At 36.1% G+C, this 13,972-nt stretch overlaps 1 protein-coding gene across 2 annotated transcripts in view; it reads right to left on the bottom strand.

The window, feature by feature from the left end:
* Positions 1-12,291, bottom strand: part of ASMTL (acetylserotonin O-methyltransferase like) — a 56,659-nt gene extending 44,368 nt beyond the window's left edge. Inside the window, exons 1-4 of one of the 2 annotated variants that reach the window (XM_051984594.1) lie at positions 12,072-12,291; positions 7,709-7,840; positions 5,499-5,546; positions 1,190-1,254 (exon numbers count right to left, since the gene is read on the bottom strand). In XM_051984594.1, coding sequence (XP_051840554.1) covers positions 1,190-1,254; positions 5,499-5,546; positions 7,709-7,840; positions 12,072-12,164 — 338 coding nt within the window. In that variant the 5' untranslated portion in view covers positions 12,165-12,291. Of the gene's footprint in view, positions 1-1,189; positions 1,255-5,498; positions 5,547-6,357; positions 6,395-7,708; positions 7,841-12,071 lie in introns of those variants that run through there. The other variant, XM_051984595.1, reaches the window with a different exon arrangement.
* Positions 12,292-13,972: the final 1,681 nt, after the last annotated feature.

The following is a 13,972-nucleotide window of genomic DNA, read 5'->3' as shown; positions in this document are numbered from 1 at the left end:
ACTGTAGTGAAAAATCAAAGGAAATACTATATTTAGAGCAATATGTAAACCCTATTATTACTACTATTATTAATCCCTCTGAGCTTTAGTATTCACATTCTATTTTTTTTTTTTGAGGGAAGTGGATTCTAAACTTTTAATTTCATCAGTTTAGAATACCACTAATGTAGAAGCTCTCTTCATTTACCCTTATAGATTGATACTCATCTATAATTTAATCTTAAAGAATTGCCTTTAAGAGGGCAGCTAGTTGGTATAGTGAATAGCCCTGAAGTCAGGAAGACTTGAATTCAAATCTGGCTTCATATATTTAACACTTCCTGGCTGTGTGAAGCTGAGCAAGTCACTTAAACCCAATTGCGTCAGGGGAAAAAAAAAACAAGAGTTGCCTTAGGAACTGAAAAGTTTAGGTGAATTAACCATGGTCATCAGCTAGTATATATAAAAAATGGGTTTTGAATTTTCCACTTCACTTCAAGAAGGGATAACCACTGTAGTACCCACCTGAGGCCCACTTCAGATACTACATGTAAAATACTTTGCAAACTTATGATATTATATGGATGCCAGCTCTTATCACTATAATTTGGGGAATATTTTTAATTAATAATAAATTAATCAGATAATTAATGAATAAAAACAAATTAATATGACGGCCTGATAAATTATCCTGTTCCATTCCAGGCCAATCTCTGAATTCAGACCAGCAACAGTTGCAGAGGATCTGAGCATCCTCTTTTTTTAAAACAACACTAGAATGGCAATTAACAACTCTACTCTATTCTCCTTTTTTCAGTTCTATGTATCAGTTACAACTTCTCTTTCATTATTTCATTTTCATTTGTTTCATTCATATCACTCTATTTTCAGCTCATTTTAGAGTTTCTGAGTTACTAACTTTAATAAGTCCTTGCTTGTTTTCTACTCTTGACTCCAGATTAAAGGACACAGCCTATTTTGAAACTGAGGATGTCTATCTACTGATTAGGTTAAAATCACTGAAAACAATGACAATACAACTGAGTATAAAAAACTCAAAATTCGATTTTCACAGTGACTAGAACATTTTAAAAACTGAGTGTGAGGTTTTATTAAAATTACTGCACAATTAAGTTTAAGGTGTTAAAATTAAGATGCAAAACAGGTAAATCTCAAACTTCTAAAGTTGCTTCCCACCACTACCACTGACCTTGATAGCATGTTATAGGCATCTCGCTTATCAGCTGGCTTCTCCAGAATCATTCCGTCCACTGTCTGAAATAAGAAATGAGGTGAGAAGGCAAGAATGAAAGAAGAAAAGCCTGTCATTTTCACACTTGGCAACAGAAATCTGAAGAATGACATGCTATTCAATTTGCACCTGATATACATGAGTCTTCCTCCAATGTCTCACTGTAGAATGGAGGAGACCCAGGGTTCTCCAAGGCAGTATCAGTGGAATGCAAGCTCTGCCAGTTTGTAATAATTTACAGAGCTTGAAAAGCTTGGAGGATAGAACCATGGACAGAGTACATGATTGGTGCCCCAGGAAACACTTTGGTCAATTTAGAAAGGCTCATCCTAGTTAGCTTTAGTATGGTATATTTTTCAGTCACAGAAGCTTTCAAAGATTATCTAGTAAGCCATAGATATAATCTTTTGGATGGTATAGTAAATAAAGTGCTGAATTTAAAGTAAGATATGTCTGAGTTCAAATCTGACATTGATTACTTATTATGTGACCCTGAGCAAATCATTTATCTGAATGATCCCCATCTATACAATGAAGATCATAATGTCACCTATCTCCCAGGTTTGTCATGAAGACAAAATGAAGTAATATTTATTTTAATTTCACTTTATCTTTGTATCCCTAAAACCAAGCATAGTGATTAGCACAGAAAAGGCATTTAATAAATGTTTATTCTTTGTTATCTGGGTTGAGATCTGTATGGGAAGAAAGAATATTCTTATACAACAAAATAACAGCAATAATACAGAGCTATGTGCAAGAAACTGTGCTAAGTACTTACACATTGGAGAAGGTGAAATACAACAGACACAAAAGATCTGACTAGGTCCACTACTAATTTATGTATACAATATCAACTGAGTCTTCATTGTTGCAAAGTAATACTACTATCCTTATCAGTATACTATCTTACTCTCCATAATGTCTCTCCTAAAGCTCTTCACTTTTCTTCAAACCTCTTCTGGCTTCCCCTAGTCTCCTACTCTCTATTCAGACTCTTGTTCTCATATTTATAGAAAAAATTGAAGCCACATTACTTAGGAGAGAAAAAAAATCTGAAACACAAGATTTTGCAAAGGTGAATGATGAAAATTATCTTTACATGCTTTTGGAAAAATTCTATTATAAAAAAGTAATATTACACTGAAGATCTCCTGGGTTCTGTGAGAGGCCATATTACATCTTTTGCCACTCCCTTTCAACATGTGTAAACATGCGTAATTCCTTTTTTTTTTTTCTAATATTTTAGCTTTTTATTTACAAGTTATATGCATGGGTAATTTTACAACATTGACAATTGCCAAACCTTTTGTTCCAATTTTTCCTCTTCCCCCTTTCCTCCCCCCTCTTCCCCCAGCCCATGGCAGGTTGACCAATACATGTTAAATATGTTAAAGTACAAATTAAATACAATATAAGTATACATGTCCAAACAGTTATTTTGCTGTACAAAAAGAATCGGACTTTGAAATAGTATACAATTAGCCTGTGAAGGAAATCCAAAATGCAGGCGGACAAAAATAGAGGGATTGGGAATTCTATGTAGTAGTTTATAGTCATCTTCCAGAGTTCTTTCGCTTGGTGTAGCTGGTTAAATTCATTACTGCTCTATTGGAACTGATTTGGTTATCTCATTGCTGAAGATGGCCACGTCCATCAGAATTGATCATCATATAGTATTGTTGTTGAAGTATGATCTCCTGGTCCTGCTCATTTCACTCAGCATCAGTTCATATAAGTCTCTCCAGGCCTTTCTGAAATCCTCCTGCTGGTCATTTCTTACCGAACAATAATATTCCATAATATTCATATACACGTGTAATTCTTTTAAAACTGTTTCCATATGTCTCATATAAAGTGGTTTTACTTCTTACCAAGGCTAATTCCTCTATTGATCCCATTCTCAAGTGATCCCATCACATCCTGTCTCCTCCAACAGTTTGCTCCCTCTGTCATTCTGACTCTCCTTTATTTTCAATCTCTTCCTAACTACTGGCTCATTTCCTACTGACTACAAACTTTCCATGTCGCCCCCATCCTGGAAAAACCCTGACTTTATCCTTCCATCTCTGCTATTATCCTTATTTCTCTTCTGCCCTTGTAAAGCTCAATTCTTCAAATAGGTCATTCACAATAGGGACTTCCACTATCTTTTGTGGATTTGAACTTCCTGACTCTAAGCCCTTTGCTCTAACATCTGTTTCACTCACCAGCAGGCCCATGAGAGAGCCTTTACTCAAGTTAACAAAAGGCAATAATTACTAAATCACTGTTACTTGCCTCATTTCTTCAAATGAGAAAACTCACGTTAAGGATATCCGTCATTTTGCTAGAGGCTTTCATGTGCAATTCATCCAATTTGAAAAAAGAAACAGAAATATATGTGTCTATTACAGCATTATGCTTAGCACTGGGTGTTGCTGGCATCAGGCCTACCCTGGCAGAGTATTGTTTGGGGATTTAGGTCAGGGCAAGGGTCATTTGGAATGGAGCCCAGCCAGACTCAAATTCCTGACTGTGAAAAGCCAGCATATGGCTTGTAACAAAAGCCAGGTAAGTGATTTTTTTCAGGGGCAGTTTATAACCATAATCTTCTGCAAATAACCCCAAAGCAACTAAACTGCTTTACTTTTCTCTTGCATCACAGAACCAAAGCTGAAAAGGCATCGGAAAGACTTAGAAATCAGTAGGGCAAGAGTTCCAATTCCAATAACTATGCTTAGTTAGCTGTGTGACCTTAAGTAATTAACCATTAAGCTATATGATCTTGAGTAATCTGCTGTACTTCTCAGGCACTAAAAAAATACTTTAATTAATTAAATTAATTGGTACCTTAATTTCCTGACCCATAAATGGGATTAATAATGTTATACCAATTCAAGGCAATTCCAATAGATTTGTGATGAAAAGAGAGCTATTTGCATCCAGAGAGAGAACTATGGAGACTGAATATGGATCAAGGATTAGTATTTTCACCTTTTCTTATTTCTTATTTGTTGTTATTTGTTTGCTTGCTTTTTTCCCCTTTTGATCTGAATTTTCTCATGCAGTATGGTGAATATGGAAATATTTTTAGAAGAATTATACATGTTTTATTTATATCAGATTGCCTGCTGTCTAGAGGAGGTGTGAAGGGAAAAAAAAAGAGAAAAATTTGAAATACAAGGTTTGCAAAGGTGAATGATGAAAATTATCTTTACATGTATTTGGAAAAATAAAAAGCTATTATAAAAAAGTAGTATTAAACAGAAGCTCTCCTGGATTCTGTGAGAGGCCACATGAGGTAGTAAGTAAAAAATTGTTCTCAGAATCAGAAAGGCCTGTGTGTAATTTCTCCTTCCTTTCTCAATGCCCCAGGTAATGTTCTTAAACATAAATCATAGAGAAGGTGCTAATCTTCTTTGGCAGTAGGAGCTTCCTTGAAGAAATTCCTTTGCCAGATATAATAGGAGCTTGGGCAGATTCTTAGAACTTGACAAATCTGATAGTTTGAATTGTTATTGTTAGTCATTTTCAGTTACAACTAGCTCTTCGCAACCCCAGTTGGGGTTTTTCTGGCAAAAATAGCAGAATGATTTGCCATTTCGTTGTCCAGCTCATTTTATAGATGAGAAAACTGAGATAAACCCAGTGTAGTGACTTCATAAGGGCACACTGCTAAGAAGTATCTGAGATCAAATTTAAGCTCACTAAGATGAGTCTTTCTGATTCCAGTCCCTGCTTTCTATGCACTGTGCCATCTAGCTATCTCAGTAATAATGAACTATTAATACATTTATTATATGATTAACAATTATAGTAATATATTCTGAACTTAAAAAACTAAATAAAATGGGCACTTCTATATATATTGTCTACCAGAAGAAGAGAACTGTATTGAATTTTGAGGCTCTTTTTTAGCTCCATAATTTTATTATTTAGTCTAACAATCCCAGAATACTTCTGTCAAACTTCCTTTTGTCATATGCTTAGGGTATTTTCCTCAATAGTGGTGGAGGGAATGCCTTGGTGTTATAAACTTACACTTTTATATTTTACTTTTTTGGTGTTTGAATTCCTTTCAAGTTCTTATTTTAAAAGAGCACAGTTAGAAAGCAATTTCCCAAAATGAAAACACAAATCCAGTACATATAGAGAGCATTTAGTAGGACATATGCATAATGCCAGCATGAGGTTAATGAGAAATAATTACACGGAATCAAGGGAAAGAAGAAAGACAAATGGTAAGGAAAACAAAACACCTAAAGACAAATAGTACAAAGCTTACCACAATAGTGTCTGCTCCTATAACAACGTCTGGAGGTCTAAAGTCTTTCTGTCAAAATTAAAATATTTTTTGAGATTAATGTTTTTTAAAAGTCTCTATTACTTACCCCATCCCCTCAAAAAAAGACTGTCAATGAATTTAGAAAGCATGAAATCATCACCAATACAAAGGTAACATTGCAATATAGAAATTAGTTGGAAATAGTTAATAACTGAAAAAAATAATAAATTGGGATAATATTAATAAGAAGATAACAATAATCACATCAAAAACCAGACTCAAACATATACCATAGCCTTTTAAAGAAAACAAATAATAGAAATATAGCCTACATTAAAAAAGCAGGTGGTATAGTGAATAGAGTTTGGGGTCTATTGTCAAGAAGCCCAAATACTATCTCAAATATTCACTAGCTGTGTGACCCTGGATAAGTCACTTAATAATAATAATAATATCTGATTTCTATAGCACTTACTATGTGCGAGGCACTTTTTATGTCATTTGATTTTTCACAATAACTCTGGGAAGTTTGTGCTATTATTTTTCTCATTTTATAGATGAAAAAATATGACAGACAGAGTTTAAAATAATTTCCCCAGGGACACACTGCTAGTAAGTTCCTGAGACTGGATTTGAAGTAATAATAGTAATAGCTAACATTTATACAGCACTCACTATGTGCCAGAACTAATAATTATTACCTCATTTGAGGCAGATGTTGTCATTCTTATTTTACAGATAAGGAAATACAGATTAAGAGCAAATGCAGATTAAATGACTTGGTCACAGTGGTCACTGTGAGGCTGGATTCAGGTCTTCCTGACTCCAGGTCCATCATTCTATCCCTTGTACTACCTACCTGCCAACACTAAACCTTTCTGCCTCAGTTTCCTCATCTGCAAAACAAAAGAAGAATATTATCACCTACCTCACAGAGTTGTTATAGGGATAAAGTGGGATGTTTATAAAATACTTTGCAAATCTTAAAAGAGGCACATAATTTATAGATGATCAAAAATGAATACAAGGAAAAAGAGTGACAAAATTCAAATTTTCTGTACCACAGGAAAATTAAGTAGTCTTTTCCCTTCCTATTGGGCTTCATTCTTTTAAAGCCCCCCTTTCCTTTAAAGGCTCTTCCAGCAGGGATGCGGTACCTTTGGCTAAAGTAAAACAGAATGAAGTACCTGCTTTCTGACCCCAGTATCACATAAAATGATTTTGCTCTATCCCTAGCTTCTGAAGGTATGATAATATCAGAGGAACAACTCTGAAGAGTGGCAAACCAATTTATTCTTTATTATTAAAATTTTGGGTTCCCCACCACTTTATTCCAATTAGGGAGCATCTATTGAGCAAACTAGAAAAGGAAAAAGGTAAATGAGAGGATGGTTTTGGGGGAGTGGAAAGAGGAATGATTCAGAACTATTAAATAAATGCTATTCAGTAGGTGGCCTGAAAGAAAAAGCCCCGAGTTCTCAAAGGAAAAAAGAATATGAGCTCCTTTCTAGCTAGCATTTATATAATGCTTTAAAGCTTAGAAAGTAGTTTCCAAACATTTCACTTTATCCCCACAAAACTTTGTGATATAGGTGCTGTCACATGACATCTCTGAAGGAAGATGGATTATCAAAGATGCCAAAGCCCAAGATGAGTAGGAAGGCACAAAGGAATGAAGAAATATGTCTGCACTAGCATAAGAATCAGCCAACAAAAGCAATAAGGATTTTTACATTTTTAATTCTTATACCTTACTTGTTCTGAATATCACCCCATATTCATAAAAACTGAATTTCCAAAAGAAGGCAATCTTTATTCAATTGACATAATACCATGCAATCCAATAAGAGGTCAAATAATAATTTACATGAAATCATACAGAACCCCCTGTATTAAATTCTGCAATCAAATGATGCAGTGGATAGAATACCTGGTCTGAAATCAGGAGGACTTGAGTTCAAATCCACCCCTCCGATAGACACTAGCTGTATGACTCTGAGCAAGTTACTTAACCCTATGTGCCTCAGTTTCCTCATCTATAAAATGAACTGGAGAAGGAAATGGCAACCTACTCCAGGATTTTTGTTAAGAAAACTCCAAATGGGGTCACAAAGAATCAGACACAACTGAAAATGACTGCAACAATGATAAAATAATGCAAAATAACCCCCCCCCCAAAAAAAAAAAACAAAAAAAACAAAAAACCTTACCACATTCATCCTGTTAGCCACTTCAAGGGCCTTTTGTTTTGCTGTTTCCATGGCATACTCATAAGGTGTTGCAAATGAAGTCTTGTCTAGAGTCTCTTTAAATCTGGATGGCACTACCTCAAATCGCAGGCCCTAGGACAGAAATACAGCAAGACTTATTTATATATTTTTACCCAAAGAAAATAAGTGAACTAAAAAGCAGCAGGCACATGATAATTCCCTGATGGAACATAAACTCTTGTGAGTAAGAACTGTTTTATTCATTACAATGGCATCCTCAATGTCCAACAATGGACTTGCTTACAGGTAACATGGTAGAGTAGAGTATGATGAGCCACATCTAAAAGACTTGTTGGATTAACTTCTATTTGCATCAATTTACACATCTGTAAAATAGTGATAATAAAAATACCCAGCTCCCAATGGTGAGGATAAAATAAGACATTTGAGTTAATTCTCTACATAATTTAGAAATGAAAACTTTATCAGAAACACTGGCTATAATTTTTTTCCCTAGCATTTTGCTTCTCTTCTAATCTTGGCTACATTGGTTTTGTTTAAGCAAATCCTTTTTAATTTAATGTAATCAAAATGATCCATTTTGCATTTCATAATTTTCTCTTAGATTTTTAAATTAAAGCTTTTTATTTCCAAAAAATATGCATCATTTTCAAAATTTACCCTTGCAAAACCTTGTGTTCCAAATTTTTTCTCCCTCTTTTCCTCCTATGCCCTCCTTTAGATGACAAGTAATCCAATATATGTTAAACATGTGCAATTGTTCTGCATTTATCATTTCTGCACAAGAAAAATCAAATCAAAAAGGGAAAAAATGAGAAAGAAAACAAAACGCAAGCAAACAATAACAACAAAGTGAAAACACTATGTTGTGGTCCACGCTCACTCCCCATAGTTCTCTCTTTGGGCATAGATGGCTCTCTCCATTACAAGACCCTTGGAACTAGCCTCAATCACTTTGTTGTTGAAAAAAGTCATGTTTATCAGAATTGATCATTGTTTAATCTTGCTGTTGTCTAGCTCTTTGGCCATATATTCCTCTCTTCTCCACAGATCTGAGAGGTAGACTATCTCCTGTTCTCCTAATTTGCTTATAGTACCATCCTTTATGTATAAATTATAAACCCATTTCTACTTTGGTACAGGGTTTCGGATGTTGGTCAATACCTTGTTTCTGCCACACTATTTTCCAGTTTTCCCAGAAAATTCTATCAAATAGTGAGTTCTTATCCCAGAAGCTAGAGCCCTGGGTTTATCAAACACTAGATTATTATAGTCATAGACTATTGTGTCTTGTGTACCTAATTGATCTACTACTCTGTTTCTTGATTAGTTACCAAAGTTTTGATGACTGCTGCTTTATAATTGACTTTTAGATCTAGTACAGCTAGGCCACCTTTCTTTCCATTTTCCCCCCATTAATTCCCTTGAAATTCTTGACCTTTTTTTCTTAAAGATAAATTTTGTTATTATTTTTTTCTAGTTCTAGAAAGATATCTCTTGGCAGTTTGATTGGTATGACATTGAAATGACTGAATTTTGTCATTTATATCATATTAGCTTGACCTATCCATGAGTATTTGATATTCTTCTAATTGTTTAGATCTAACTTTATTTATGCGAAAAATGTTTTGTAAAAATAAGACATTTGTAAAGTGCTTTCTTATAATAATACCCAGTAGTTATGTGATACTTAAAGAGTTCTATATAAGTACTATATAAATACTGGGGATTGACTGTAAGATTATTATAAGATTGACTTTCTAGAGGCAGAAGGGATCTTATTTGAACTTCAGACTGGATTTCAACTAACTTTAACTCACTGCCAAGCTTGGCAAGGACTTTTTAGAGACCTGGATCATATCTTTCTCAATATCAACAGGACCACTGACTCTACAGATAGACATTTTGTTTCCTATGGAAGGGCCACAGAAACAGAGCAAGTTATGATTGGCAAACCATTTTTCTCACAATCTAGTGAGAGAGGTAATGTAAGTATGTATTCTTTTTCTTTTTTAAAGAAGAATGGGCCAGTTCTGAAAAGCTGCTTGTATACATATCTGGGGAATATCATAAAGATATAAATGCAAGTCTTTCTAGTATATCATCTTGTCTTCCCCAATCTCATTTTTCTCTCTCAAAGGTTCTATAAAAGAGCATGTTAAAAAAGGAAAAGTTTCTCTTTTAGCATCAAATACAAACAATCAGGAGGCCCTAAGTTCAAATCCAGCCCCACACAATTATTAGCTGTGTAACCCTGGACAAGTCACTTAACCTTATTTGCCTCAGTTTCTTATTTGTAAAGTGAAGATACATTGGAGAAGGAAAAGGTAAACCACTCCAGTATCTTCATCAAAAAAACCAGACAAAACCTAAATGGGGTTGTGAAAAGTCAAACGCAGCTGAAAAATGACAAAACAACAATATTATTCAGGCTTTAAGGGTGCCTGCCCATCCAATACAATTTAATATATATTTAAAGTTAACATTAAATAGGTGTTCCCTCTTGAAGATCTTAAAAAGTTACTTCTCTATCCATTACACCATTTAACTGCCCAAACTGAATATACACTATATACACATATCTAAGGTCTTTCCTTCACCTGACACAGTGGTTAACGTTCCACTAATTAGTTTATAATGTGGGTTCTTAAATCTGAGGTTAAAATTGAATTAATTTTTTTTTTAATTTCGTAATTGTACTTCAGTCTAATTTTCTTTATAATCCCAAGAATCATTCATTTAAAAACATCATTGTGGGAGAGAGTCTATAATATACATATAATATACAATAATATAGAGAGTTCATAATAAACATACAAAGTTAAAAATTCCTAATTCAGAAGGTCCTTGAGAACAGGGACTACGTTCTATTTTTTAAAGGTGACCCAAAACCTTCCACACATAGCAGTTGCTCAATACATGCTTGTGAATTATGATAGATATGGAGTATATGTTCTATAAAGACCATATTTTTCCACTGACTTCTTTCCTATATTTTCTTCTCTAATCTGTTAAAATTAAACACTTGGAATCTTTCAGTCTGGGTTTAAAAGCGAATTTAAAATTCAACATAATTCAATAAACAACTGTGCTCAAAACTCTATGCTGTTTGGCAATGTGGGATACAGAAGTAAAGCATAAAGGTAACTGTAACATGCAGAATTACCTTAGTATGCTTTAGAGAAAGACAAAATAAAAAGCGTTGCCTTCCTGTGTACCAAGGGCCATTACTGGCAGAAGGAGAAGCAAAATCAAACTGGTAAAGGGAAAAGGAGGTCATCTAGGCATACCACAGAGGGTCAGGGTGTAGCCAGGAGGGGAGGACAAAGCAAAGGAAATACGAGACAATGAACTCTACTTTGGTTGCAGCGATGTTTGGAGGGGAATAATACGAGATAAGAATAGAAAAATAAACTGGCATCCCAATTGAAGGCCTAGAAACCCATGCAAAAACCTCTGAACTTTACTCATCGAAGAAGTCTGAGCAGAGGAGTGACGTGACCACACTTAAAAAGGATCAATTGTGCAGCAGAATGCCCGGGGGAATCACCAATCCCCAGGGGAGGAGACAAGTATTTTTTAGTTAACAGTATAAAGGCTCTTCCTCAGGTATGGGAGGTCGGGAGGAGGAAAGATGAGTTGGAAAGAAGTAGGGGAAAGAGCCATCGGATTTTTCTCCTAACTAAACTAACGAAATCCGATGGTTCCTTCTTGCCATTGTCAAGCAGCCAAATCGGACAGCTGATAGAACGTGAGGTGAGCTAGAATCGGGGAGACCAAAGTTCAAATCCCGTTTTTGGCACTTAACTAGGTACGTGACTCTAGGCAAATCACTTAATCAATGGGGGCCTTAATTTCCCTCACCTATAAAATGAGGATAAGAATACCTACCTTCCATGCATGCTAATTATTATTGTTATTATTAATCCTGAAGATGTTTGTAAAATATTTTTTTCTTGTAATGTCTACCAAAAAAAAAAAAAAAAAAGGGTATTTTCTATCTCAAGCAGGAGACTGTATTAGAGCTGGAAATGGAGCAAAAGGCTTACTAGGGGTTGGGAGAATGGGCATTGATACAGGCGGCGCTGCTGTTTACCCAGCCCACCCAGAGCAGAGGTGGATGCGTAGTGTGCTCCAGCTCGGGAAGCAGGGAGGGTCTGAAGGGATCAGTTTCCTAAGGGGACGGAGGCCAAGCGGCTGAATTAGGAAGAAGGAAGGAGGCCGAGTTCGCAAGGCGCCGCCATAGCACAGGATTCACAGCATGGGACCTCCCTTCTATGCTCTCCATTTTTAATACCCTGCTCCGTTCTCTTCCCCGCGCCGGGCGCGAGAGCAGACTCACTGCGCAGTTCAGGATCTCCTGTCTCCGGGGAGAGGCACTGGCCAGCACCACGCGCTTGCTGACGAGCTTCCCGATCACCGGGCACAGCACCATCGCTGCCGCTGACACGGTTCCTGCCCAGCAGCTCACACGGCTTCCGTTGCCGTTGGTGGTCGCCGGGCTCAGGGCCGGCCGAAGCAACGGCAGCGCTCAGAACTGCTCACGCTCTATCAGTTCTGCTCCGGAGGAGGAGGAGCGAGAGCGGGAGGCTCACAAAGCACGGCCTATAAACGTCCCGGAACAAGCCCCGCCTCCCTCTTTTCTCCGGCGGCTTCTGAAGTTTACCAGTTTGTCAGCCCACCGGGCTTTGAGCAGGGCTGCTCAAACTGCGCTTTCCAAGTAGCTAGGTCCAGGGGACCGCTAGGTGGCGCCATTGTACACGGAGTGCTGGGGCTGGGGTCAGAAAGACATCTTCCTGAGCTTAAATGTGACCTCAGACATTACTAGCCCTGTGACCCAGAAGTCACTTAAGCCTGTTGCCTCCGTTTCCTCATCTGTAAAATGATATTGAGAGAGACATGGCAAATTTTTGCCAAGAAAATCCCATATAGGGTCATGAAAAGTCAGATATGATTGAAAAACGAGGAGTCCATAACTCAGTCTTCTAGATCTGACTTCAAATTCTACCTCAGACATTTTTACTATAGCTATGAAACCCTGGGGGCAAGTCACACAGTCTTGTCATGTCTAAAATAGGAGTAATAAAGGGGTTGGAAGTATATTTATAAACCTTAAAGTGATATGTAAATTTTAATTTTTGTTTTTGCAAAGCCCTCGGGCTTTGGCTGGGCCTTTTTTTTTCTACTGTAAACAAAAAGTTTATTCAGCAGTAGTCCTGGGAGAAATAGAAAATTTAGATAAGACACTGTAATTTATTAAATGATAGGTTTAGAATTGGAAAGGAGGCTGCATAATCCAACTCCCTTCTCCCATTTTATAGATCAGGGCTTCTTAAACTTCTCCGCTCATGACCCCTATTCGACAGAAATTTTTACAGAACCTTCCAGTATACGAATAAATAAAATAGGTATACAAATCAAACATTTACTAATAATAAATCACCTTCAGTTACAGGAGAATCGTGACCCACAGTTTATTTTTAAAAATAATTTATTTAATATTTTCTCCTGTTACATTTAAAACATTTTTTTACATTTGTTTTTAAAAACTTTTAAAACACTCTACCCCAGACCCCATTAAGAAACTGCATGTGTTATCATAAATTAAAAAATTCTATAAAGACTGTGCTGTCTTTTATAAATTTGAGAACTTGAAGGAACATATGGAGATAATGTTGTTAAAAGCCTCGTTTTTTTTTTTTTTTTTTATTATAACTTTTAATCGACAGAACCCATGCCAGGGTAATTTTTTACAACATTATCTCTTGCACTCACTTCTGTTCCGACTTTTCTCTTCCCTCCCTTCACCCCCTCCCCTAGATGCCAAACAGTCTTACACATGTTAAATATGTTATAGTATATCCTAGATACAATATATGTTTGCAGAATTGAACAGTTCTCTTGTTGTACAGGGAGAATTGGATTCAGAAGGTAAAAATAACCTGGGATGAAAAACAAAAATGCAAACAGTTTACACTCATTTCCCAGTGTTCCTTCTCTGGGTGTAGCTGCTTCTGTCCATCCTTGATTGATTGGAATTGAGTTAGATCTCCTCTTTGTCAAAGATATACACTTCCATCAGAATACATCCTCATATACTATTGTTGTTAAAGTATACAATGATCTTCTGGTTAAAAGTCTCATTTTGTAGATGAGGAAACTAAAGCCCTGAAGATAAAATGATTTTGTACATAGACACACAGGAAAGTAAATGTCAATAATGTGAGTGAAATGCTATCATTG

This window comes from Antechinus flavipes, chromosome 3 (assembly GCF_016432865.1).
Source record: "Antechinus flavipes isolate AdamAnt ecotype Samford, QLD, Australia chromosome 3, AdamAnt_v2, whole genome shotgun sequence".
Lineage (NCBI taxonomy): Eukaryota > Metazoa > Chordata > Mammalia > Dasyuromorphia > Dasyuridae > Antechinus > Antechinus flavipes.
This window is presented reverse-complemented; position numbering and strand designations above follow the sequence as displayed.